We start from the raw sequence: 25815 nt of genomic DNA on the forward strand, positions 1-25815 counted from the left end.
ATTACTTTGATCCATATATAACTGATTCTTGAAGAGTAAAATCTATTGTATATTTTCTTGAAATGTTCTTACAAGAATTATTAAGTATATCTGTGTGAAAGATAACTGTAAAGTTACAAACTTCTCCAAGACCTTTCTTGGAATTAAAAGATGCATGAAGAGTAATTCTGTCTTATGTTCTGAACTGTGAATGAAGTACACTAGAATTTCACTACAGATTTCAGACTCTCTAACTTCCTACCTCCAATCTAATATCGATAACTCAATCCATTGTTAGATGTAATTTTTCATTTCACTGTGTTGCATCCTCAGAATTAAGAGGGCTAAGAATGTTTAGATAATCCAGTAATTTGGTTGCTTAAATATAGTTTTGCTTAATATGGAAAGAAGCATGACATGAAAATTCAAGTTATCATTTGTATAGTAACGACCTTAGTTAAATGTCTTTGGAGCGAAAAAAGCATGTTCAGTACTTTATAGGTAATACATATTTTTGTCTAATCTAGTTTCCGTACATAGTTAGAATTCTGGGGCCTGATTCTGCAAACTTTGAGTTTGATGAAGACAATGGGACCACTCATGTGAATGAGGGCTGATCATATGAGTAAAAGTTTTCAGACTCAGGCCTATAACATATGTTTACTGTAATTTTAGTGTCTCTAAAATGTTAAGATGTCAGTGTTGTTAATTTGTTTTTGTTTTGCTCAAGATTTTTATTGAAGGATGGTCAGCTGTGGCTCTGCGCCCCTCAAGCGAAGCAAATATGGAAGTGTTTAGCCGAAAATGCAGTCTATCTTTGTGATCGTGAAGCCTGTTTTAAGTGGTATTCCAAACTAATGGGCGATGAACCAGATTTAGACCCTGACATTAATAAAGACTTCTTTGAAAATAATGTGCTTCAGTTGGATCCTTCCCTATTAACAGAAAATGGAATGAAATGTTTTGAACGTTTCTTCAAAGCTGTGAACTGTCGAGAAGGGAAGCTAGTAGCGAAAAGACGAGCTTATATGATGGATGACTTGGAATTAATAGGATTAGACTACCTTTGGAGGGTAAGTACAGAAGAGGAAACATGCAAATGGCTTACTGCTATGTTTTTGTTAAAAACAAAATTATTTAAGACTGTAACTAAATCTGTGTAGACTTACGTTTTTGTAATTTAAGTGTTTTTCAAACTAACTGCATGAAAATTGGTGGTTCTGTTTTCCCTTCATACTCCTAAGTTAATTATTTCTCAGGGCTGAATCTTGAACTCAGAATATGACAGACAAAGAAAAAAGGGAATTAAAAAATTGAGTGTATTTGTAATGTCTGTGCATGTGAAATTAATGTTTTGTTTGTACCAAAAACCAATCCCATTTGTTTAATTTTTAAATACCTTTGACGTGCATTGTTCATTTACCTTATGCTCTCACTCACCAGTGATTTTACTTATGAAATCACCATTTCCGCTAATGGCCAGTAACATCTCGGGGTTACGGGAAAAGATTTATCTTTCCAGTTAACAGGAAATGGAACTGAACTTTATTTTGAGCATCTGAGAAACTGGCTCATGTAATTAGTTGCAGTATTGTGTAAGTAACAAACAGGTATTGCGCTCTCATCTCTGAACAAGGTGATCATTGTTTTAGTCCTTTTACTAAATATGGAGCTTATGCTCACTACTGCAGAGTTATGGATGCAGTCTTTTGGATGAAAGATTAGACATCCTTTTTTGTTCAAGGTTGGTGGTTTCTAGGTGGCAGCTGATGATCCCATGATAGTTATTAAATAGAGGACACTGGCGTTATCAACTCCAACTTTCAGCATTCCATTTCTGAAATACCTTTGATATCTAGTGTATAATGGCTGTGCTACAGCATCAGCATTAATGTTTCATTTTGTAAAGCACTTGAAGTACCTAGAGCAGGGATTGGCAACCTTTGGCACGCGGCCCGTCAGGGAAATCTGCTGGCGTGCTGGGCCGGTTTGTTTACCTGCAGCATCCCCAGGTTCGGCCGATCACAGCTCCCACTGGCTGCGGTTTGCTGGTTCCAGGCCAATGGGGGCTGCAGGAAGCGGCATGGGCCGAGGGATGTGCTGGCCACCTCTTCTTGCAGCCCCCATTGATCTAGAACGGCGAACCATGGCCAGTGGGATCTGCGATCGGCCAAAGCTACGGATGCTTCAGGTAAACAAACCGGCCCGGCCCGCCAGCGGATTTCCCTGATGGGCCATGTGCCAAAGGTCGCCGATCCCTGACTTAGAGTGTAATCCAAACATTTGGGATATGCCCAGTGAAAAAGCAATGGGGTGCTCTTCCGAGCTGTCAGTTGTGGACAGTAACTTCCTTGGATCTGCCCTTCTGCCTGGAGCTACTATCTTGCTACTTAGTGGGACCAATTTATGACAGCTTTTCAGCTTCAGTTCAGGCCAGTGGCTAGCAGTAAGTTTCCTAATATTCAAATTAGGTACAACACTCCTTTTTCTAGGTTCTGAAGTAAATTTTAAATCTCATCTTAAATGGTGACACAGATTATCTTGAGTTGAGAGAGGTCTTTAATGATATTAAATTGTTGAATTAAAAAATTAACTTCTCTTAATTGCCCAGAATTCCTAACTAACATAAACACAAAACTTGTAAGTACTGGTACATTTAGATCATTGGAAGGTTAAGATTTAATTGTAGCTAACTAAATGTTTTTCTGGGCCTCAAACTTGGTAATGATACAACAAGAATGCATATTCTTTAAAACTAGTGGCACTAGAAACATAGCATGGAGAAAATTTTGTGTGCCATTCTGTCAGTTGACAAAGCATGATCTGTTTTTTGCAGACACGGATGAATTCTTTTAAAGCAGTTAATTTGATTGAATCTTAATCTTGATTAGGGTCACATTAGACAGATAGAAAAGGAGTACTTGTGGCACCTTAGAGACTAACCAATTTATTTGAGCATAAGCTTTCATCATGAAAGCTTATGCTCAGATAAATTGGTTAGTCTCTAAGGTGCCACAAGTACTCCTTTTTCTTTTTGCAAATACAGACTAACATGGCTGCTACTCTGAAATTAGACAGATAATTTACAATGATTGTATTTTGATTATATACTCTAGTTACTTTTTTGTTCTGATGAACAAGAAGAAATATTTTATCCATTGTTATGAGGATATGTTCATGTGTAGTCCTTTTGTTTTTTAAACTGGAGACCAAAAAGAGTTAAAATGCATTCATACTTTTTTATTGCTTTAGGTTGTGATTCAGGGAAATGATGACATTGCCAGCAGAGCAATAGATCTGCTTAAAGAGATCTATACTAATCTTGGTCCAAGGTTACAAGTTAATCAGGTAAAAAAAAAATTGAGTGGAATGTAATATTGAATAAAGATTATCGTAAAATTTAACAATTGTGATATTTTGATAGCTTAAAGTTTTGAAAATACGACAGTTTCCATCCATGGAACGCCCTCTTGGACAATGCACTCTTGCCCATGTACAGATTTTAGTATGTACGGCATGTTTGTGAACCTACCCTTTCGTTCCTTTTAGCTGTTTGCAGAGATTTAGTGATCTACTAACAGTGTTTAAAGATTAAAATTACTGGCTTTTGAGAAATCTCAAAGTTTAATGCACTTGTTAGTTATGTCTGTATTTCCATTAGCAAAACAGTGGCTCGTGCCAAATATTTAGTTTTGCATTCTGCTGGGATTTGAGGTATGTGATATTTTGTCCAGTGTGTTCGCTGGCTGGGGCTAGGTCATGTCAATGGTGGCTAATATGACCCTTGAATGCATTTCACGTCTCACATAAGAGAGCATTGCAAAGCTCTCAAAAATGAGCAATCTTAACTGAGCTCTGGAGAATCAAATCCTTTCTCTCAAGATTCAGATTTGCCTATTAGTGTGTTTCATTAGAAAGTGAGAGAGACTTGCAAGTTTCTAGATAGATCATGGAAAGGATAAACTGTTGGGATTTCTGAAGTTTCCTTTGTTGTTATCAAGATAGTACTAGTGGGCAGTGTTGTTACCAGCTTGCTCATGCATATTGCAGCCATGGCACCAGGGAGGGCAGTGCAGTAACGGAAACCTTCTGTGCCTTTCTTGAATTCAGTAGTTTTAAGTATAAACATTTGAAAACATAATCCTAAAACTTCGAGGACTTTTGTGCCCTTCAGATCACCTCCAACCAGTTTCTTGCATCTAAAGTTAGTTGTATTTTTTAACCCACAACTCCTTGCTACACTCCACTTTCCTTTGTTGTTCCATTAAGGACACATTTTTTTTAGTCCTCAAAACCAGCAGTCTGCAAAATACAGTCTAAAGATATAGGTACTACCTCCCAGTTGGATATGTAAATATTCCATATTCTAGTCTGTGGTGAGCAGCAACTAAATGAGAGAGCAGTCCAACTTAGTATCCTGCACAGAGCTGCACTTTGCTTACATTGCAGCTATTTGGTTCAAGTTGGTGGGTTGAGGGGCAAGGTTTGTACTATACACACAAGTTGTAGAGTTAGCACTGGTATTTCAAAAAAAAAAAAAAAAAAAAAGTACACTGCATTAGATTATCAACTGTAATGTTAGTGTGGAGAAAACCAAAGTTGTGAATAGTCTTGAGTAAAGATTTGGTTTTCAGTTAAGATTTTATAGCACGTTTGTTTGATTCTGCAGCTGAAAGGTGGCTATGTAATATTTTGTAATTGTCCCAATTTCTCTTGTACGTTACATTAGGTAGTTATCCATGAAGATTTCATTCAATCCTGCTTTGATCGTTTGAAGGCCTCCTATGATACACTGTGTGTTTTGGATGGAGATAAAGACAGTATTAATTGTGCAAGGCAAGAAGCAATACGAATGGTGCGAGTATTGACTGTTTTAAGGGAGTATATAAATGAATGTGACAGTGATTACCATGAAGAGAGAACAATTCTTCCTATGTCAAGGTTTGTGAAGAACTCAGAACTACTGTGATTCATTTTCATTAAAGTGATCTTAACAGTGGAAAATGTTTGTTTCAAAATTAATTTAACTTCCTTAACCAGTGTATAAAAGAGATCCTGTAGCAGTTATCCTAAGTGAATATTACAAACTGCTATTGAACAAATAACATTTAATTTCCTTCAAAAACACCTTTACATTAATGTAATGAACTTATTGGGCATTCTAAATAACTCTTTCACAATTCCTTTGTGAGGTAGGTAAGCATCCACATACAGATAGGAGCTAATTGATTAACAGAACTAGAATTGAATCTGAATTTCTGGCACTTGGTCCTGTAGTTGACACACACTGTCATTAAAGTATTTTTTTTGCTATATTTCCTTTTATTTCAAAAATATTCATTTTTTAGTGTTGAAGAAAAAGGCATTCTTGTTTCAAGTGCTGGTCCCTGTGTGTATTTCTCACATGATACTCATGCACACCATGTGCTTGAGTCCGGAGATTTTAACAAGCAGCGTTCATTGGCCTGTATATGCGCAGTAGATCTTCTCATGCTCCCGAACGAGGGTATAAGAAGTGCTCCCGAACGAGGGTATAAGAAGTGAGTTGATGTCCTCTTTCACTTCTTACTACCACATGGTCTGAGTCAGAATTCAGTGTCATCTCTTGTTTCAGCCTTTCAGAAAAACTGTAGATAAGATTGTAAGTAGTTCTTTAGCTTAGTGTAGTTAGTATAGTTTGTTTCTCTGGACTGGGGACTATGCCCAGACTCCTGGGCTTCAAAAACTGCATCTCCTGTCCTAGACCCTTTTCCATCAGCAACGAACACCAATGCTATCTCTGCTGTCTGGGTCAGACTCTCTTATTTTGGCAGTATTTGTTGCTCATTTCCACTAACAACTTGCAAAGGTCATGAGCTTCACCTTAGAAAACGCTTAATGGAAAAGGCAAGGAAGCCTCTCTCCTATCTGGGTCAGTAAGACTCTCCCCCCCCCCCCCCCACACACACACCCATTGGCCTCACCAAACAAGCAGTGCCCACCCCTCCGAGTAGGAGCAGAGCTGTGGGTGTCTCCGCCCAAAGACTCTTCCACAAGGGCTTCCCATGAGAATAAGGGACATTCTCATGGGGTCAAAGACTGTCCATAAGAGAGAGACTCCTTCCCGAAGCCCATTGAGGTGTGTAGGAAGAAGGATCTTTGACCTCTGTCCTTCAAGGTCCTAGGGCGGAACCCTTTGCAAATTCTGCTCTTCTCCTTCTGGTGGCTCTCCCCCAGGCACCGCAGACAGGAAGAGTGTGGGTCGCTCTGAGGCATTAACATTCCACAGTCCTCACAGAGCCTGAACCCTTGGGACTATTAACTAACTAAAACTAGAAGTTATAAACACGAAGAGTGGACACTGCCCAAATGTGCCTGCAAAGCAAGAGCAGCAGTTTGTTCCAGCTAGCCGTCACCAGTGGTAAGAAGGAACTAAGGGGGTGGTGGGTCGGCAGGGTCCTATTGAGCGCCATGAAGGGGCAACTCCAGGGGGCGCCAGGTCAGCTGTACAGACATTGCTAAGGGAAAAATCTTCCGGGTGGCGTGCACGTGACGTGCACACCCCTGATTGGAATTGACATGAACAACACATCTCGAACAACAACAGTTACAAGAAACTGAGTAACCCTTTTTTTCTGTCCGTGATTCTGGTACTGAAGCACAATGGCCATTCATCCACTGATCCAGTCCACAAATGCAGCTCCAGACTCTGTGCTATCGACACGTCCACCCAATAGGGAATTAGAAATAGGGATGCACTGGTACTATCAGTGCCAGCCATCAGAACTCCCCATGTGCCAGGGTGCACAGAGATCTATACAGCACCGGAGGATGTATTTCTCTAGTACCCGCAGTCTCCTCTGGATCAGTGCTCTTGAGGGACATTACCACACCAGAAGAAGATATTACTTCGGCATCCCAGGAACCATCCCGCTTACAACCATCAGGCAGGATTGCCCTGGTTCTGACGGCTTTGTCATTACAGCAGGAGCAGTTTTTGGGTTCGGACAAATCCAGTGAACCGGTCTCTCCTTCACCTCCACAGTGAGAACCAAACCCAGACAGGCGATGCAGGACTTATGGTCACTACCCGTATGAACATGACCTCCCTAGGGACCGATGGTTCCATATGCTATGGGCCTGCAATCAAACTCCTCTTTCTGGCCCTATTGGGGACCATAGGATCTCTGTATGGATGTCTGGGACCCACACAGGAGTCTTTCTACTCTTCTCCCTTGCGCCAACTGGTTCTATTGGTGCATGAGGAGGATGACGGTGTTGAACCGGAACCACAGATGATGACAGGAATCTCCTCTTCTTCCCCCAATGAGGCAGTCTCTCCTTTCTCATCCCCACCAAACTACGACAGGCAATACCAGCACGTACTCTGAAGAATGGCTAGTGATGTCCAGATATCTCTGGAGGAAGTCCAGGACCCACACCACTGACCGTTGGATGTTCTGCATCCAGTTAACAAGGTCTTATTGGAATTGGCAAAATTGGTCTGGACACCCCAGTGTTCTTCACACCCACACATAAGACGGCTCAGAAACCCTGTTTTGTTCCAGCAAAGGGAGCTGAATTCCTGTTCTCCTACTTTGCTCCCAACTCCCTGGTGGTACGTTCCTTAGTAGCCTGTAACAGGTCTCAATACTGAAGGACCACGCCATCAGAAAAGGGCTCCAAGAAATTGGACTTTCTGGAGAGAAAGATCTTCTCTCTGGGCTTGCAATTCCGCATTGCCAATTACCATGACCGTGACCCATTCTCAGTCTGTTTAGGAACAATTTTTGACATTTTAGTCAAGACCTGCTCGCCTTCTCTGATGCCACCTGCCTCTCCTTCTGTCACCTTTGGAGACCATCTCATTCTGTTTCCCTCCATCTGGGAGTTAATTGTTATTGATGGTTGGGTCTTGGAGATTATACATCAGGGATAGTCCATAGAGTTCATCTCCTTCCCTTCCCCATTGCCCTTCATGGACCACTCTCATGAGGCAATTCTTCCACAAGAAGCGGAGTCCCTGTTACACTGAGGGGGAATAGATTCTCAGTATCAAGGAAGAGGGTTTTATTTTTTAGTCCCCAAAAAAGACTGGGGATGGAGACCCATTCGGGATCTTTGGCAACTCCCAATCTTCCTTCAGAAGATGAAATTCAGGATGGTCATGTTGGCATCAATAATGCCCTCTCCAAGGAGGGATGTGGTTTGTGGCTCTTTGAAGGATGCATATTTTCATATAGACATTCATACACCCCCCACAGGAGGTTCTTATAGTTTATCATGGGCCAGGTGTACTTCCAATACCAGGTCCTCACCTTTTGGACTAGCAACAGCGCCCAGAGAGTTTACAAAAGTTTTCTCTGTGGTGGTGGCCCAGATGAGAAGTCAGGGCCACAGAGTTTTTCCATATCTTGACAGCTAGCTCCTTGTAGGTCGCTCTTGACAGGAGGTCAGGTTGGCTATTCAGTACCTCATTCAAAGCTTCACAGCCCTGAGGGTTTGCGTGAACAGAGAAAAGTCTATTTTATCTCTCCCCCTTCTCCTCCATCCCCTCCCCCCCCCCCCCCGGACAAACTTTATCGGGGCAGTGCTGGGCTCTGTTTACGTAAGAGCCATGCTCTGCAGAAAGGTTTCAGATGATGCACAACCTAATTTCTTTGATTTTCCGCAGAACAAGGACTATAGTGTGGATGTGCCTATTGCTGCTAGATTGTATGGCAGTGTGTACTTATGTAACATCCTTTGCCAGGCTTCATCTGTGTTTCCTGTAGGCCTAGCTCAGTTTGGTCTACTCACCCAACAAAGACCGCATCAACTCCAGGATGACTGTCCCCCCTCGCTCCTAGTGCCACTATTGTAACAGATGTGATCCCTTCTGGTGTGGCGCCTTCTGACTACGCTGCACAAGTCATGTAGACAAGGCAGGAGGCCAGACTACATATCAACATCCTGGAGCAGCGGGCAGTTCGCCTTGCGTGTAAGGCCTTCCTTCCACTCATTCGCTCCGTCCACATCCCAGTAGTGTCGGACAATATCACCACTGTGGTCTACATAAACAAACTAGGAGAAGTGAGATCTCTCTCACTTTGTCTGGAGGTAGTCAGGCTTTGGAGCTTGTGCATCAGGCACATCACCACCATCCAGGCAGCATACTTCTCTGGTATCCACAACTCCTTAGCAGGCAACTTTACCCCAGGCATTTCCCAGCAGACCAAAAGTGGGAAGTCTGTGACTCTGCCTGACAGACATCTTCATGCTTTGGGGCACATCTCTATGGGACCTTTCTGTGTAACAAACAAGAAACTACCCCTATGTTATTTCAAAGGAGCCATAGGTCGTGACTCCCAAGGTGACATGCTTCTACTGTCATGGACGAGCGGTTTCGTGGATGAGACTTTCCTCCCATCCTCCTGTTTCCATAAGTGCTGAGAAAGATACATTACAACAGGGCCAGTGTCATTTTCCTAGTGCTCTACTGGCCCAAGCAATTTTGGTTCCCAAAGCTTCAGTGTCTCCAATCAAGATCCACCCCTTCCCAGAATTCCTGATGCAGGACAAGGGAAGGGTCAGACACTCCTACCAGGGTTGTCTCCACTTCACAGCCTGGTGTTTGGATGGGTGTCAAAAGTAGATCGCTCTTATTCGGCCGCAGTCCAGGCTATACTTACCCAGAGTTAGGAAAGAATAGACCAGATCCTGTTACCTGGCTAAATGGAAACACTTGTCAACCTGGGTGCAGCACAATCAGTCTCTCCCAGTCCCTTTAAGCGTCATCCTGATCATTCTGGATTACCTCTTGTCTCTTTTTTTAAAAAAAAAATCTGTTCTTTTGATCAGCTCATTACAGATCAACCTAGCAGTCATTAGTAGCTTCTTCTCCCCAACAGTCTATCTTTACCCAGCCAACTACGACACGGTTCATGAAGGGCTTCATCAGTGCTTCTCCACCAAGCACTAAACCCACACCGCTATAGGTTCTGAACCTCGTGATGTCAAAGCTTATTAGACCTCCATTTGAACCCTTAGCGACATGTTCCATGTCTTGTCTATCCATGGAAATGGCATTTCTAGTGGCCATTACTTCAGCCAGGAAGATCAGTGAACTGGGAGCCATTATGGTGGACACTCCTCCCCCTTCCCCCCCACCCCCGATGTTTCACAGGGACAAAGTGTTCCTTCACCCTAAATTTCTCCCCAAGGTTGTTTCCAGATTCCACCTTAACCAGCGTATTCACTTACCTGTCCTTTTTGTGAAATGCCACGCTTGTCCTGAAGAGAAGACTTCACTCCCTCGACATCAGGAGTGTCCTTGCCTTTTACCTGTAAAGGAACAATTCCATCAGAAAATCTCCAAGATAGTTTGTTGCGGTAACGGAGAGATCCTGTGGTCAGTATCTTCTTAAAGAATTGCTAAGTGTGTTTATGGCTGAATTAAGAAATGCTATAGAATTAAGAAATGCGGGCTCGCATCCCACCTTCTGTCACTGTAACAGCCCATTCCACAAGAGTGCAGGCCAGCAGGGTAGCATCCCTGCAGGAGGTCCCGGTGGGCAACATGCAGAGCAGCCACCTAGAGCTCCATAGACACATTTGCTAGACATGTGCTAATCTAAGCCTCTGCTGCGGAGCTGCATGCATCTTCGTTGCAGGCTTCCTCACACCCACTTGTGATCTGATAATTGCTTGTGACTCTCCCATGTGTGGAATACACATAGGGACCAGCACTCAAAGAAATAGTGGAGGTTACTTCAACAGGAGTTCTTTGAGATGTGTGGTCCCTATCAGTATTCCATTACACGTCCTCCATCCCCTATGCTGTAGATCTGATTAGATTTGTGGTAAGAGGAGGAACTGAGAGGGCATCAACCTACACTGCTTCTTATACCCTCTCGTGGGAGCAAGAGGATGTGTGGGCCAAATCTCTGGATTCAGGTGCATGGCGCTCATGCGTACCACGTGCGGAATACGGGTAGGGACCACACATCTCAAAGAACCTCCCGTTACAGTAAGTAACCTCCACTTCAGATCCTTTATGCAGTTTGTAGAGGAAAGCCGGTCCTCTGCTTGACATGACCACTATTTCTGCAATAAGCACTGTGGTTAGTGCTGTCAGTGCCTTCTTATACCTCAAGAGATGTTTACTGGGATACTGTAAAATACTTGCATTCCACGTTTTGGATTACCTTAAAGTGAATTTTTTATACTGGAGCAAAAGTAAAAACAACAAATAAAACAAATACACAGACTAATTAATGAAAAGACATATCAGGTGGGGTCCAGCAGGGATCAGTTCTGGGTCCAGTTCTGTTCAATGTCTTCAATGATTTAATGGCAGAGAGAGTACACTTACAAAGTTTGTGGACAATACCAAGCTGGGAGAGGCTGAAAGTACTTTGGAGGATAGGATTAAAATTCAAAATGATCTGGACAAACTGTAGAAATGGTCTGAAGAAAAGATGAAATTCAGTAAGGACAAAGGCAAAGTACTTCAGTTAGGAAGGAACAATCGGTTGCACTAATACAAAATTGGAAATGATTGCCTAGGAAGGAGTGCTGCAGAAAGGGATCTGGGGGTCATAGTGGATCACAAGCTAAATATGAGTCAACGTTGTAACACTTTTGCAAAAAAAGCATTTTTCTGCAATGTATTATCAGGAGTGTCATAAGGAAGACACAAGAAGTAATTCTTTCGCTCTACTCCACGCTGATTAGGCCTCAACTGGAGTGTTGTGTCCAGTTCTGGATGCCACATTTCAGGAAAGATATGGACAAATAGGAGAAAGTCCAGAGAAGAGAAACAAAAATTACTAAAGGTCTAGAAAACATGACCTATGAGGGAAGATTGTTCTCTTTAACCTTTGAGGATAGGACAAGAAGCAATGGGCTTAAATTACATTAGGAAGAACTACTGAACCGTCAGGGTAGTTAAGCACTGGCATAAATTGCCTAGGGAGGTTGTGGAATCTGCATCATTGGAGATTTTTTTTTTTTTAAAGAGCAGGTTAGACTAACACCTGTCGGGGTGGCCGAGATCAGCGGTCCCCAAACTGTGGGGCACACACCCCTAGAGGGGCACAGAGGAACATTTGGGGGAGTGTGGCAGGGCCTAGGCCAGCCCCCAAGGGGTGGGAGAGGGAGCGCCACTCAGCCCCATTCTTCCCCCAGCTCTGGCCCAAGCCACAACTGTAGCTTGGGCCCTGGGCATGACGCTCCTCAGCTTCCAGCTGCAGTCCTGCTCCCTGGCCTGACTGCAGCTCCGGTTACGGCTTCTGACTGCAGCATTAGCCATGGCTTCCGACCATGATTTCTGGTGTGAGTGCAGATAGGTTCCTTTATGGGTAAGGGTGGAGGAGTGATGGAAAAAGTTTGGGGACCACTGGTCTAGATATTACTTAGTCCTGCCTTGAGTGCAAGGGACTGGACTAGAAGACCTCTCGAGGTCCCTTCCACTTCTATGATTCTATATGACCAGCCATTTTCCATGTCCACTTTGATATTATTTTAGACATTTGTGCTTGGGTAAAAGGTTTTCACAAGTCCTAGTTTTCCTAGTTCTGTCATATATTCAGTAGTCTTGTGTTGGTTACTTCAGTCTGTTTCTGTAGAAATGATTGTCACAAGCAGAGCAAAGTAGGAGGGAAGACTAACTAACCATTCCAGATTTACTTAAATAATTAACAAATGAGGCAAGAAATTCTGAGAAACAAGTAAAGGGTAAATTGAGGTTCCTAAAGATTACTCACTATGAAAATCCGTCTTAATTCTCTGGTGAGAATGTTCTGAGTTTACTAAATCTTTTTTTAATTCACCATTGCTGCCAAGAAATTTTAAAACCTCATGACCTTGCTATATGTTTGAAGTGCTGCTCCAGAAGTGGGAGCAAAAGTTAGTTAATATACTAATAGCATTCAGTAATTACAACAACGAATTAAACAAGGCAAATTCATGTTGACTTTTATGCTGCAAAAAGAATAAAATAAGTGCTAAACTGAACCGAATAAGCCAATAGGACTGAAATTTCATTTCCAAGATTTGAACAGAGAATTGCAAACCGTGAAGAGACCCAAAATTTGAACTACATAATTACTTTTACTTATGTTCAGAACGCAAGTGTAAAACTGATTTTTCAGTAAGTTTGTGGGTGTGCACTTTCCACTCTGACTTGTGGCTTCACAAATGTTCAATTTAATGCAGCTGTGCATGCGCAAAATAGTCATATGCTTGCACATTCCAACAGACTTATAGAAAATCATTCTGTAATAGTTGCACTACAAATGACTGCAAGAAAAATAACCACTTTTGTTGTACTTGTTTTATGCCAGCAGCAGTGACTTTATTTAGCATGTGCTCTCCATTTGTTTTGCAGAGCTTTTCGTGGTAAGCATATCACGCTGGTGGTTCGTTTTCCAAACCAAGGTCGGCAGGTAGAAGACTTGGATATTTGGTCTCACACCAATGACACAATTGGTTCTGTACGGCGTTGTATTCTGAATCGTATTAAAGCCAACAGTGCACATACAAAAGTAGAACTGTTCATTGGTGGTGAGCTGATAGATCCCGCAGATGATAGGAAGTTAATTGGACAATTAAATCTCAAAGATAAAACGGTGAGTGCTATTACTTTAGTCAATTAGTTAATATTACTCCATTTCTATAATTATTGGTGGGAAATGAGAGCAGGAATATCATTATTAGAAATGTGAGGAGCAAGTAATATCTTTAATTGGACCAACTTCTGTTGTTAAGAGAGACAAGTTTTCGAGCTTCCACGGAGCTCTTCTTCAGATTTGGGGAAAGTACTCAAGAATTAAGACTTCTTATAATTATTATTGTAAGCCATAATGTAATTATGGATTATTACAACAATCTATAACCCACTGTTCCCCCAAAGCCCCCCAGCTTCCCGCACACCAATGACTGGAAAGGTATTAACAGGCCACTTAACCTTGAGTGGTCCCTTGAAATGTGTTGCTACTTACGCTAAACAATGTGTTCCATGTTGTATTTTTAGCTGTGAGAGTCTTGAGTACATTTCCCAGACCTGAAGAATAGCTCTGTGTAAGCTTGAACGCTTTTCTCTCTCACCAATGGAAGACCCAACAGATATTGTGTCTCTAATATCGTGGGACAAACACTATTACTGCAATATTGCATACTTTTTCAAATGATCCATTCCAACTTAGTGAAATGTTATGTTAGTAGCTACTAGTATAAGATGTTCTAAAGTTTATAGTTTTCATATCTGATACTTATTAAAATATATCAATCTTCTACAAATTTATTTTTCAGCTAATTACAGCCAAGCTTACGCAAATAAGTTCCAATATGCCTTCAAGCCCTGATAGTTCTTCTGACTCTTCAACTGGTTCTCCGGGCAACCATGGCAATCACTATAGTGATGGTCCAAACCCAGAAGTTGAAAGCTGTTTGCCTGGAGTGGTAAGTATATGTATTGGTCCAAAAATCTTACGCAATTAAAAAATGACACATTGTAAATATTAGCACAAATTGTTCTAGTTGCTGAAAAAGCATGACAAGTTTTTTTCTTTTTGTTTTAGATCATGTCACTGCATCCTAGATACATCTCATTTCTTTGGCAAGTTGCAGACTTAGGCAGTAGCCTAAATATGCCGCCTCTTAGAGATGGAGCACGTGTCCTTATGAAACTTATGCCACCAGGTCAGAATATAATTTTAATCTCTTTATATTTTGAGGTTATATCTCATCCATTTTCTGGAAGTGGAATATTTATCATGAAATCCTTCCTCCTACTAATTTAGTGTATGGTAGTCATGATTGTTCATTCATTTATTTCCTGTATTGCTATATCTTGTCCATAATAGAAAGTTAAATATTTTAAGAAGAGTGTTTTAGCTGTCAGTGCCTGTTTATCTTTGAAAATGGGGAAAGGTGTTAAAATTGAAACTATTTTGCAACACTTACTACTGTATAGGAGGAGTTTCTGAGTGCTTTTGGTAATAAATATAACACGGTAAACTCTGAAGAATCTGAATTTGTATGTCAGTTACAATTCCTGCATCTTTTCTTATCTGATGTCCTTTGAAGTTTCTCAAATTGATGGGTATTAATTATTAATTGTCGATTTCAGTGACTTGTTTTTAGGTAACTATGGCAGTAATGTTTAGAGGTTGTGTTTTTATTGCAGATAACACTACAGTAGAGAAACTAAGAGCTATTTGCTTAGACCATGCAAAACTTGGTGAAAGCAGCCTTAGTCCATCCCTTGACTCTCTTTTCTTTGGCCCTTCTGCCTCACAAGTGCTATATCTAACAGAGGTTTGTAATGTTTTTCTTTAAAAATAAAAACCCAAACTTTTTTTATTATATTTTAAAACTCTTTTTGGCATTAAGGTTACATTTTCTATGGTGGAGTTGAAGAACAGGATCAAATTCTGGTGTAAAACTAAAAAGATGCAAAATACCTATCAAAGCAGCAAAGTGTGGGAGGTGTGAGTGGGGAGAAATATTAAATCATTGTATAAAATGTACTTCTGTGTACTTCCATTTTTTGGTGTATGTGTTTAGAAAAAGTGTATCATGTGCGTTCGCTAATGTTTTATTTCCTTCTTGCAGGTAGTCTATGCCTTGTTAATGCCTGCCAGTGCACCTCTGGGGGAAGATGCCAGTGACTTCCAATATAACTTCTTAAAAAGTGGTGGTTTGCCTCTTGTATTGAGCATGTTGACTAGAAATAATTTCCTGCCAAACGCAGATATGGAAACTAGAAGGGGAGCCTACCTTAATGCTCTAAAAATAGCCAAATTGTTGCTAACAGCAATTGGCTTTGGCCATGTTCGAGCTGTGGCAGAAGCTTGTCAGCCAGTTGTAGAGGGCACAAGTCCAGTCTCACCGGTAATGTACATTTCTTTTTGAGGTTTTTAAAAAAAAAGTCAGTCTTTTATAGAAACACTAATATGCAGTAATTTACATTCAGGTCTACAAAGATGCCTTCCTATAATAATACCACTTTTACTTATTTTTCTGTGTTGGATGTATATTTCAACTGTATGATTAATAAGGAACTAATAATAATCATTTTTAAATGTCTGAGATAGTAAAAGGTTCTGCCTCACCAATTCCTAGCACCTCCATTGTTGCAAGTTCAGTTCCTTTCTGACTCTGGAAAGTAACAGAATTCCTGGAAGAACAGCTCTTCCAATACTGTTCCAGCTTGTCTCACTAGGTATTTGCTGCTGTGATCCTTCATTTATGTGTATTTGTGAGTTCCAATGACTGTCCAAGTGAATTTCACTCTTGGTGCATATGCATCCTGTGCATGTAAGATCAGATTCTTCTGGCAAGATGTGCCTGATGGGGCTGCACCTGCACCCTTATGTCCATCACACACCCCACCAGAGGGCATAAAGGGCCCAGTGGGTTTACCACCTCTCAGTTCCTTTTTACCACCCTTGACAGCAGGACTGAACCCCAGTCTCTGCTTACTCTGCACATCGTGATGTCTTGTTAGGCTGGTTAATAGTAGTTAATATAACTAATGTAGATAATAGGGTGGGGTTTTTTTGGCAAATAAGTGTGTGTGTGTGTGTGTGTGTGTATGTATGTATATGTGTGTGTATATATATATATATAAGGGGATACATCTGGTACAAGGATCCTTGCCTCTATAGCTGGGATTATATGACTGGGTTGCCTGCAGTAGCAGGAGATAAGGCTCAGTAATCCTGGAGGTCCCTTCCAGTCCTCCTGTTAGGTTGGTGGAGGAACCCACTTCATGTGTGAAGTACCTTTTGCTGCATTGCTGCCTACTAAGACACTGGTTATGTGCTGCATACAGCTGGGGAGTTCATCTTTGCCACTTTCAGACACAAGGGCATTGGGTCACCCCAGGAAGCTCAACTTCATGTTATGTTGTGGAGCTCAGAGCCATACATCTTCATGCACAGCATTTCTACTCGTTATCCAAGTGATAATGGACAACACCACAGCCATACATTATGTCAAGATAGGGAGGAGTACAATCATCTCTGCTCTACAAAGAAGCCATTTGTGTCTGGGGTGGAGCATTTGTCATCAAATCAGACCATCTTCCAGTGGTTCCGCATCTTCCAGGCTTGCAAAATGCGCCGGCAAATTGAGACAGCACACAGACACTAGTGGACTGTAAGGGTATGTCTACACAGCATTTTGGACTGAGCAGGAGAGCGCCTCCCAGTCCAAGTCAACAGACTTGGGTCAGCGGGAGTGACACTGGTGCTCTAAAATTAACTGTATAAACAGTGCTTTGAAGTTGCAATTTGGACTGAAGCTTGGGCTTTGAGACCTAGGTTCCTTCTCTGACCATGGTAGCCACAGCTTAGCCCAGACAATTCTGGTACTTGGATCTGGTGAACCTGTCAACTCATCCTTCAGTCACGCTACCTGTTCTACCTGACATGGTTTTGCAAACAGAGGTCATATCTTATATTCAGAGCCAGTAAAATTACATCTGAATTTGTCACTGGTGTCACCACTGCTGGAATGCTGTATCTGGTTCTGGTGTTCACAATTCAAGAAGGATGTTAGTTTGGAGAGTTCAGGAAAGAGCCATGAGAATGAAGAACAAATATTTGATGATGGGTTTTTCAGTCTAGGAGACAAAGGTATAACAGGATCCTCTGACTGGAAGTTGAAATTAGGCAAATTTAGACTGGAAATAAGGTGAGAATTTTTAACAGTGACAGTTATTAACCATTGGAACAACTTACTAAGGTTGTGGTAGATTCTCCACCACTGACAATTTTTGAATCAAGATTAGATGTTTTTCTAAAATAAATATATGCTGTAGTTCAAACAGGAAGTATTTTGGGGCAGTTCTATGTTCTGTTATGCAGGAGTTCAGGCTAGATGAATACAATGGTCCTTTTTGACCTTATAATCTATGAATGCAGGAGCATAATGTTTTAAGACAGGGTTACTCTCAGGACTCCTTCCAAATTCCTGTTTTAAGAATTGTGTGAACCAGTTTATTCATATCCCATTTTTTCTTCAAGCCTGACTCCCCCTCATGGGAAGCTGAACGTGTCACAGTTGATGAAGTAAGGGCACTGTTTTCTTAGGTTTACAGGTCAAAAAGCCTTCAGGAACATACCTAAACTTTATGGCCTTTGCAGAGAGAGGTGTGTCAGGCAGTATCCTCTCTGAATTTATCTTAGTCTTCAGCTGTATAAGGACATGTTAGTAGTTAGTCAGGTTAGATCTACGTAGTTGTAGTAGAGCTTGGGCAACCTTTGCTGCCCGTTTGAAGAATTTTCCTATTTCTGAAATCTGTAGGGCAGCTATGAGGTGCTTGATCCACACCTTTACAAGACATGTTCTTTGACGGTGGCTTCCAGATAGAATGCCTACTTTGGTGTGATTGTCTTGCAGTCATTGTTTAAGTAGGACTCCTATTTCCAGTCTCCAAACAAATGTATATCTGCTTGTGCACTGCGACAGCGTAGACTAGGTCCAGAGGTCCCCTGCTGGAAGCCACGCACCTGTGCCTCACCCTGCCCCAGAAAAGAGCAGAGGAGAAGTCCTCCAGGTGGTCTAGAGTGGCTGAAGAGAAGCAACCAGAGGGGCTGCTGGAGCTGACAGCGAGGGGCTAGAAGGGCCCTGTAAAAAGGAGCAGCAGAGGCAGATCAGTCAGTTGCTGCCTCGATCTTGAAGCAGGAGGACTGGGTGCCTGGCTGGCTGGAAGAGCAGCAGGATCTTAGGCAGGTCAGTGCAGGCAGGCTGAGCCCAGGAGACTGAGCCCAGAACTTAGCCAGACCAGGCAAGGGTACTGTGATGGGCCTTCCTAATTTGGCTGAAGATTGAGCCCAGGCAAGGGCTGCCAAAAGGATACCAACTGAGGGTACCAAGCCCTGTTGGTCTGTTAAAAAAGGCAGTGTCTCTGGGGAGGAATCCTTGGTGCTACGGCCCCATACCAGGACCGTGAGAAAGAACTAGAGACTGTATTCCTCGGAAGGGGGGACAGTGTGAGAGACTTGACCAGAGGGCTGAGTTGCTGAAGACCTGTCAAATAGCCATCAGCCGGGAGACGCTTGCAAGAGGCGGGTGCCACCCCGTTGTAAGAACTGAAAGAAAAGCAGGCTCTCACCTGACCGGAAAGGGAGTGCCTGTGAGAGGTGGGTGCTGCCCCGTGGGGAAAAAAACTGAGTGATTGTAGGCACATATCAGCCAGAGACGAGTGCTCATGAGAGGCGGATGCTGATGCTGTTACTTTACTGACACTTACATGTACCAACAGTGTAATCCAAATGGACAATTACTTTAAGAAAGAATGTTTACAGTAACTGTTCTTCAAAATGTGTTGTCCACATGGGTTCTATGACCCATCCTCCTTCCCTGCTTCTGTGTAGTCCTACTCCTCTGGGGTATATTGTTGGTAAAGGAACAGAGATGTGGTTGGCCCACTCTCCCCTTTATGATGTCAGGTATAGGTGCTGCCCCAACAGATGCTGCTGGCGAGAAAAATCTGCTCTCCCATTCATGGGGCGCATGCACACCAAAAGTGAAATCTATGTGGTTTCAAAGAACCACAATTATTGTAAGGTAAGTAATTGTTCTTTCCCTTTAGTCTTTGAAGTTCTTTTTAAAGTAATTCATGTGTTTTTCATGCATTCACTTGGGCTACTTTAACTAGCGTATTGGAAACATGGGTTGCGGGGGCTTGGGCGATACCTTTATCGGGCTCTTCACTTTTGGTGTTTAACACTGTTTGGGGGTGGGGGGCTTCAATCCTTTGGCACTGTGCCATTTGCCTTTGGGTCTCTGGTACGTACATCTGTACTGCTTTAGTGCAGAACACCCTACACATTTTGAAGCTTCAGCCTTCCAACACACAGTATCAGTAGTGTTTCAAGGCTCTGTCTCTTGGTATGGAACAGTTCTTTGGAAGAATTTTTTAATGTTTCTCTTTGCTCGACTCTGTTAGCTAGTCTTTATGGGGTTTGAAGGGCGTCTTCCCTATGCTTGTCTGGGACAAACAACTCATTAGTTCTAAATGTATGCAGTATGATCATACTATGTCTGACAGATACCAGGACAGGTACTGAGAGTTCCCAGAAAGTGAAAGACCCTATGTGGGCGACCTCAAACCGAGGCTCACAAAGCAAAGTGAAACCTTCCACCTCTATACCCATTGAGCTGAAAAGAACCTCTGCACCAAGCAATGCAGTGGTGCCACCTGCAGTACCTACGCCACACAGCTCAAAACCCTCAGCACTGGTGGCTACAACTCGCACTCCTTTGCTGCCAGCAATGCTGACCTCTGTACCAAAGCTCCTGGTTCCACAACTATTCCTGAGACATGCAGACCTGCTAGTCTCCTCAACACCTGACTCTTGGCTGATCAGAAACACCACATTGGAAGGGATCCAAGGATCAGTCCATGCCACTGTTAGTGTGTAGTTAGTCAATATCTTCATGTTCCAGGACATGATCCAGGATGCTGTAAATGTAGTGGAAAGGAGTTGCTAGAGCCAGCAGGGACCATACAATAGAGGGAGTCTCATGACCACGGCAGTTTTCCTCGTACCATATCAGAACTTAGTGGTCACAAGGCAGTCTCCAGTGCAGTTTTACTGTCTCTTTCTATAGGAGATTTCTAAAACAGTCACATTGTGTTTTCTCCATGCATTTTACAAATCATTGTTAGATTTAGTATCAAGAGAAAAATCCAGGTTTTCTGTGCTACTTTTCCTATCTCCCTGTGAGGGGTGCCCAGACTCCCATCTTTTATAATTTTGTGTTTGGGATGCCCACCTTTTGAATACTTTTGCCTTAATGTTCACTTTTGATGTATTTGGGTTTCTTCTGGAGATTTCTTTGTCTAGATAAAAGTCCTCTCCTCTCCCCTCCCCCCAAATTTTCTTATTCATGTTTTTAAAGTATGTTATGTTGTTGTTCACTATAGACACTGCTTCTAGTTGCTGCAGTTTTTATAACATTTTTCTTTTAGAAATACCATTCAAGTTTTCTAGCCTTAGCAAAAATCTAGAAAAGAAAATTATGTACTTGTAATGCTTGTTCCTTGATTATGTCTGTCTGGATTCTCACTTTTGCACCTACCACCTTTCAGAGCTTGAGAAGCTACATCTGTTTGTTGTTTTTACCATTCTGTGGAATGTTTATTTTTGTTTTTTGACTGTTAAATTCTTATGCAGAAACAAATTTACTTTGGGGCATTGGAGGGTGTACACTAGGTCCAATCAACTGGAATGTGTTTGTGAAGAACCTCTACTAAAAGCTAAGAGGATCGAAAACTTCTGAGGAAGTTTTTCCAAAGTCACATGTTAAAAGCATGGACCCAGGCATTGGAAAACAGTAAAGAAAATTCAGAGAACTACTAAAGACCATTCTCTTATACTTCTGACTCAAGTTTTACGTCAGTTCTAATAATGTCCAAACAGCGAATTTATATTTTTAAAAGAAAATTAATTAAGGTGTACTTTTCTGGACACTTTCTGGAGAGCAACATCTAGCTGAAGAATGACACCATTAAGGGCACCAGCTGTTTACAGTCCAATGGCATCCCATAAACCTGTTCCTTTCCTGTCTCAAAAGATGGGGTTGGATGTGGGGGGAGAGGGAACTGTCAGTTTAAAATTTTATTCAAATGTCAAAAGAATTAAAACTAGTTTCAGGTATTCTATACCTATTTATGATTCTCCTTGCCAGTATGTTTATAGTTTTACAGTTACATTTGCCCATTTTTGTAATGTTTTAAGAAGCTATTTGGACTTTATCCAAAACTTGAGTTTGGAATACCAGTTTTAACAACAAAATATCAAATACATGAATGTGTGTATTGAAAGGTTGGTTAGTATTTGAAATAACAAAAATGAGTGTCTTTTTTTTGCATGTGTATTGTATTTAAATATAATACATCTTCTTCTTCCGCTCGTCTCCTCTCCCCACACCTATCAGATAATTTCTAGTTTCATACTTTAGGGTTTTCAATACTTTTTTTTTAAATGTAAATAATAAAAATAACTTATTCCAGATAAACCAGGCTACCCATGACCAGGCAGTGGTGCTGCAAACTGCCCTACAGAACATTCCCAATCCAACTTCAGAGTGCATGCTACGAAATGTAGCAATACGTCTTGCCCAGCAAATATCTGATGAGGTTAGTATACTCTTTCCTGTGAAACCTAAGTTTTCTTTACTAGATTTTCATTTTATTTCATCATATTCTTAGATTTCCTTTCATATAGGAAAATGATAGATTTCCTTAAATTCAAAATACAAGTAGGATATTTTGCATACTTTTTATTTTTTAACACTTAAAATATTGAATGAATTATTTCTTTACAAAATTATTTACATATTTTTCATGTGGTTACTTGGGAAAACCAATATGTGTAATGGAGTTCAGATGGTATTAGCTAAGTGAGCTATGTAAGGTTCTGCACATCTATATTAATGGGTTCTGATACTGTGAGACCAGAACTCAGTTGGTATAGTATTGTTGCAGATTTTAAAAGTAAACTTAGCATAATTTTTCTTGAGGTAATCAATGTATTTGAAGAATAACCAGAGAAATATTTTTAACAAGAAAATATTGTTACTAATATTATAGTCTTTTTTACTCTTATGTTTGTCTTTGGTAATATGCTTTTTAGAGAGTAATAGGAAAAATGGAGAGAGAAAGATTAAATATTTTATTAAAGGTGACCTGAAATGCCTTTTAATACAAAAAATTCAACTGTTGAGGTCTCAGATTATTAACTGTGTGTGTGTGTGTGTGTATGTATGTATGTATGTATGTTTAAATTACACATAATTGAAAATTGGATCACCTGGGTGGAGGAAAAGTGAACAGCTTTGCTCACAAATGGGTCATCTATCTAAATGGTGTGACTTAGCCTTATTAGATATATGCAATGTTGGGTGAGATAATATCTTAAGAGCACTCTGTAAGCTGGAAAGCTTATCTCTGTCACCAACAGAAGATGGTCTAGTAAAAGATAGTATTTCACCCATGTTGTCTCAGTTATTAGATTTAGAATTTTTAGTAATGCGTTTAATACATTGTGGCCTGTCAGGTAAAAGGGTGGCCAAAGGAAAAATTACAACTTCCTTTCCAGATGATTGGTGCTGCATCAGCTTCCAAAATGGACGCAATGCTGACTTAGACTTCAGGACCTTTATAGGAAATAATGTCCTCATATTACCTCAGAACATTACTGAGATATCCAAAAGTGTAGAAACCCTCCATGACCATTTTAACAATATGAAATGTACAGCGTCTGCCACAAGTAAAAAAAGACACAGGCTTGAGAAAGAGGTTGATGGAACTGGACACCAAAACAGGATCCCTAGTTTTCATCATTGCTACCATTGATGGAGCTGCATCAGTCGTGAATTTTGTATATGAAGTTGCCAGTGTAGAGACATTTGCTTTAGACACAGATTTTTCCATAGAAGAAATAGATCTTGGAGGGAGGACAGGATGTGAATTGTGATTTTTACGTGCTCTGTGTGAATGAAGTTTTTTTAAAAAAAAATATTAAAAGCAGAACACTAGCAAGACAGATCAAAGGAACGAGACTCAGATTACACCGCATCAGTGCTAAAATATAGTCTCTATTTGCAAAAATGAAGAGAACTGCTGAAGAGCTAAATCTGAAGTGTAATCTGGTTTATCCTGCAAGATTTTTCTTGTATGATTTGGTGGCCAATGATTTGTTTTTCTTCAGCAGAATGTTTTTGTTTGCTTGTTTTTTATTTAATTTTGAGACATTGGATGCAGCCTGTGAGGGAAGAACAGAGTAAGAGTTGAAGGGCATTAAAAAAAATCTACGTATTTGTTAATGATCATACTTCAAGTTTTTAATGTAACTTTTCTCCAGTTAATTTTTCTAAATTAACAAACCTATTTTTGTTTTCTTAATGTGTGAAAGTTCTTACTGAGATGCTTCTGATGCAAGGTGAATCAGTTGGTGGAGAGACTGGTGAAGTTCCTACTTTCTGTTCTAGCTCTTGCCATTTCCATAGTCGTAGTGTAGGTTCATCTAGGATTAAAAGCTCATGATGGAACCAGTTTATTAAGCTTTTTATGTTCTCAGTGTTTAATAAATCTGAGTATTGGAAGATATACGTTGACAGAAAAAAGGTGACTAGATACCAGCCTCCTCAAAGGATATTGGAAGTTTTCCCCTATTAGAGGAACGTATGCTTCCTGAACAATGTTGCCTTGAATATGAACTCCTGAAATTTCGGTGAAAGCTTGTTGCAAACTGGGAGAAGTTACGATTGTGGTATTTAAATTTTTTGTAATGTTTTAGGTGTTTGTACTACCAAATATTTGATATATATGAATCAATACAGTGCTTTATTTAAAAGTTACTAAGAGTAAAGCAACAGAAAACTTATCGCTTACCTTTACCAAATATGTATTTATAGTAATTAATTTGAAATACACATTCTGTTAACTTCTTGGGATCTTGCAGATGGTTTTATGTATTAACAATTATCCCCTTTAGCCTTGGATTTTACTGTTCCAAATAGTCCTATTGGAATTATTTTATGTTTGTATAGCTCCCATCAACAAAATATAACATAAGGGCTCCCAAAGGTACTGTGTAACTCAACTAATCATAGAGTTGGCTTTAGTATGAGAACTACTGTTTTTGTTTAAAGTGCTATAAAAATTGGGAACTTAACTTGACTGTCATATTTCATGCTTACATCACAGTAGAGAGAAATGTCTAATTACACCGTAGCTGAAATGCATGACTTTTCATTAGGACTGTAGATGGATTTTATCCTTATCTGCTTATTATTGTAAAATAGATAAATTGGGTGGGGAGAGTCAGATTTTGGACCTATAAACCTTGACATTGTCACTTTAAGACTGACTTCTTTCAGTTACTTAAAATATAAAATTGCAAGAATTCTGACTTTCATGTTTGAGAGTATAATTTGCTTTCTTCCTCTTCATTATATAAAGTGAGTACAGTTAATGTTAAACGGAATACTTTTTTTAGTGTCTAAAAAGAGGAGTCAGAGACCAGGATTTTAAAAAATGTCTCTCAAGTTAGGCAGCTTTGGAGCTTCTGTACTCTCAACACCTTGGAAAGCCAGGCCACTTACTTAGATGCCAGTGTCTGACCTGCAAGGCTAGCTTGAGGCATAGGATTTTGTTAGTTTTTTTTTTTTTAAAAGCTTGGGCTATATAATTTGCTATGAATATTCTCAAATACCATATCCTCCAGCTTTCAAAAAATACATTAGGTGTTCTTATAAGGTGATTATGGCTTATAAAACCAAGTTTACATTCTATGACATAAATGTGATCGAGGGGAGGAAGGAGATGCAGTACTCCTCAAAACTAAAACGTGGTCCTTAACTCTTACTTTTTGCTAATTCTCCTTCCTGAAGGAGAATGTTAAGGACTTGTGTTTGTGTATGAGGTGGTGGGGGGCAGGGGGGCAGGAAAGATGTAATATTTCTCTGGTTGCATATTTTAAATTAATCACACCTTCATAAAGCATGTTGGAAAACAAACAACTTTTTTGCAGCAATTAGTCACTGATAAAAACATGATGCTAAAGTTTAAAAAAATTAGTATATAAACTAGGAACTATGCCCCAAAACTGTTGAATTCTAGTAATTCATTCATAAAACAAGACTCAGATAACCTTTGTAGGTGTTCGGCTCTGTGATAAACTTTGTAGGGCCTATGTGTAGCAAAATTCCTTTTGAAAATTAATTAGGGGTTTGGGTGAACTCTTCTGTGCTTGGATAGCAGTTAACATGCAATATCTTGGTTATTTTTCTTTATCAAAATTAGTTATGCCATTTTATAGGCTAATTGCTTTCCAAATCACAGCTGTTTTGGAG

The 25815-nt window shown here is 40.6% G+C and overlaps 1 protein-coding gene across 4 annotated transcripts in view; it reads left to right on the forward strand.

Moving 5' to 3' along the window:
- USP9X (ubiquitin specific peptidase 9 X-linked) overlaps positions 1–25815 on the forward strand; it is a 199062-nt gene that overhangs the window by 115416 nt on the left and 57831 nt on the right. For all 4 annotated transcript variants that reach the window (XM_074968997.1, XM_074969018.1, XM_074969028.1 and 1 more), the window contains 9 exons: positions 710–1052; positions 3232–3327; positions 4709–4920; positions 13328–13568; positions 14251–14400; positions 14520–14640; positions 15128–15258; positions 15556–15834; positions 21971–22096. In XM_074968997.1, coding sequence (XP_074825098.1) covers positions 710–1052; positions 3232–3327; positions 4709–4920; positions 13328–13568; positions 14251–14400; positions 14520–14640; positions 15128–15258; positions 15556–15834; positions 21971–22096 — 1699 coding nt within the window. The remainder of the gene's footprint in view (positions 1–709; positions 1053–3231; positions 3328–4708; positions 4921–13327; positions 13569–14250; positions 14401–14519; positions 14641–15127; positions 15259–15555; positions 15835–21970; positions 22097–25815) is intronic.

Source organism: Natator depressus, chromosome 1, assembly GCF_965152275.1.
Source record: "Natator depressus isolate rNatDep1 chromosome 1, rNatDep2.hap1, whole genome shotgun sequence".
In the NCBI taxonomy this organism is placed as follows: domain Eukaryota; kingdom Metazoa; phylum Chordata; order Testudines; family Cheloniidae; genus Natator; species Natator depressus.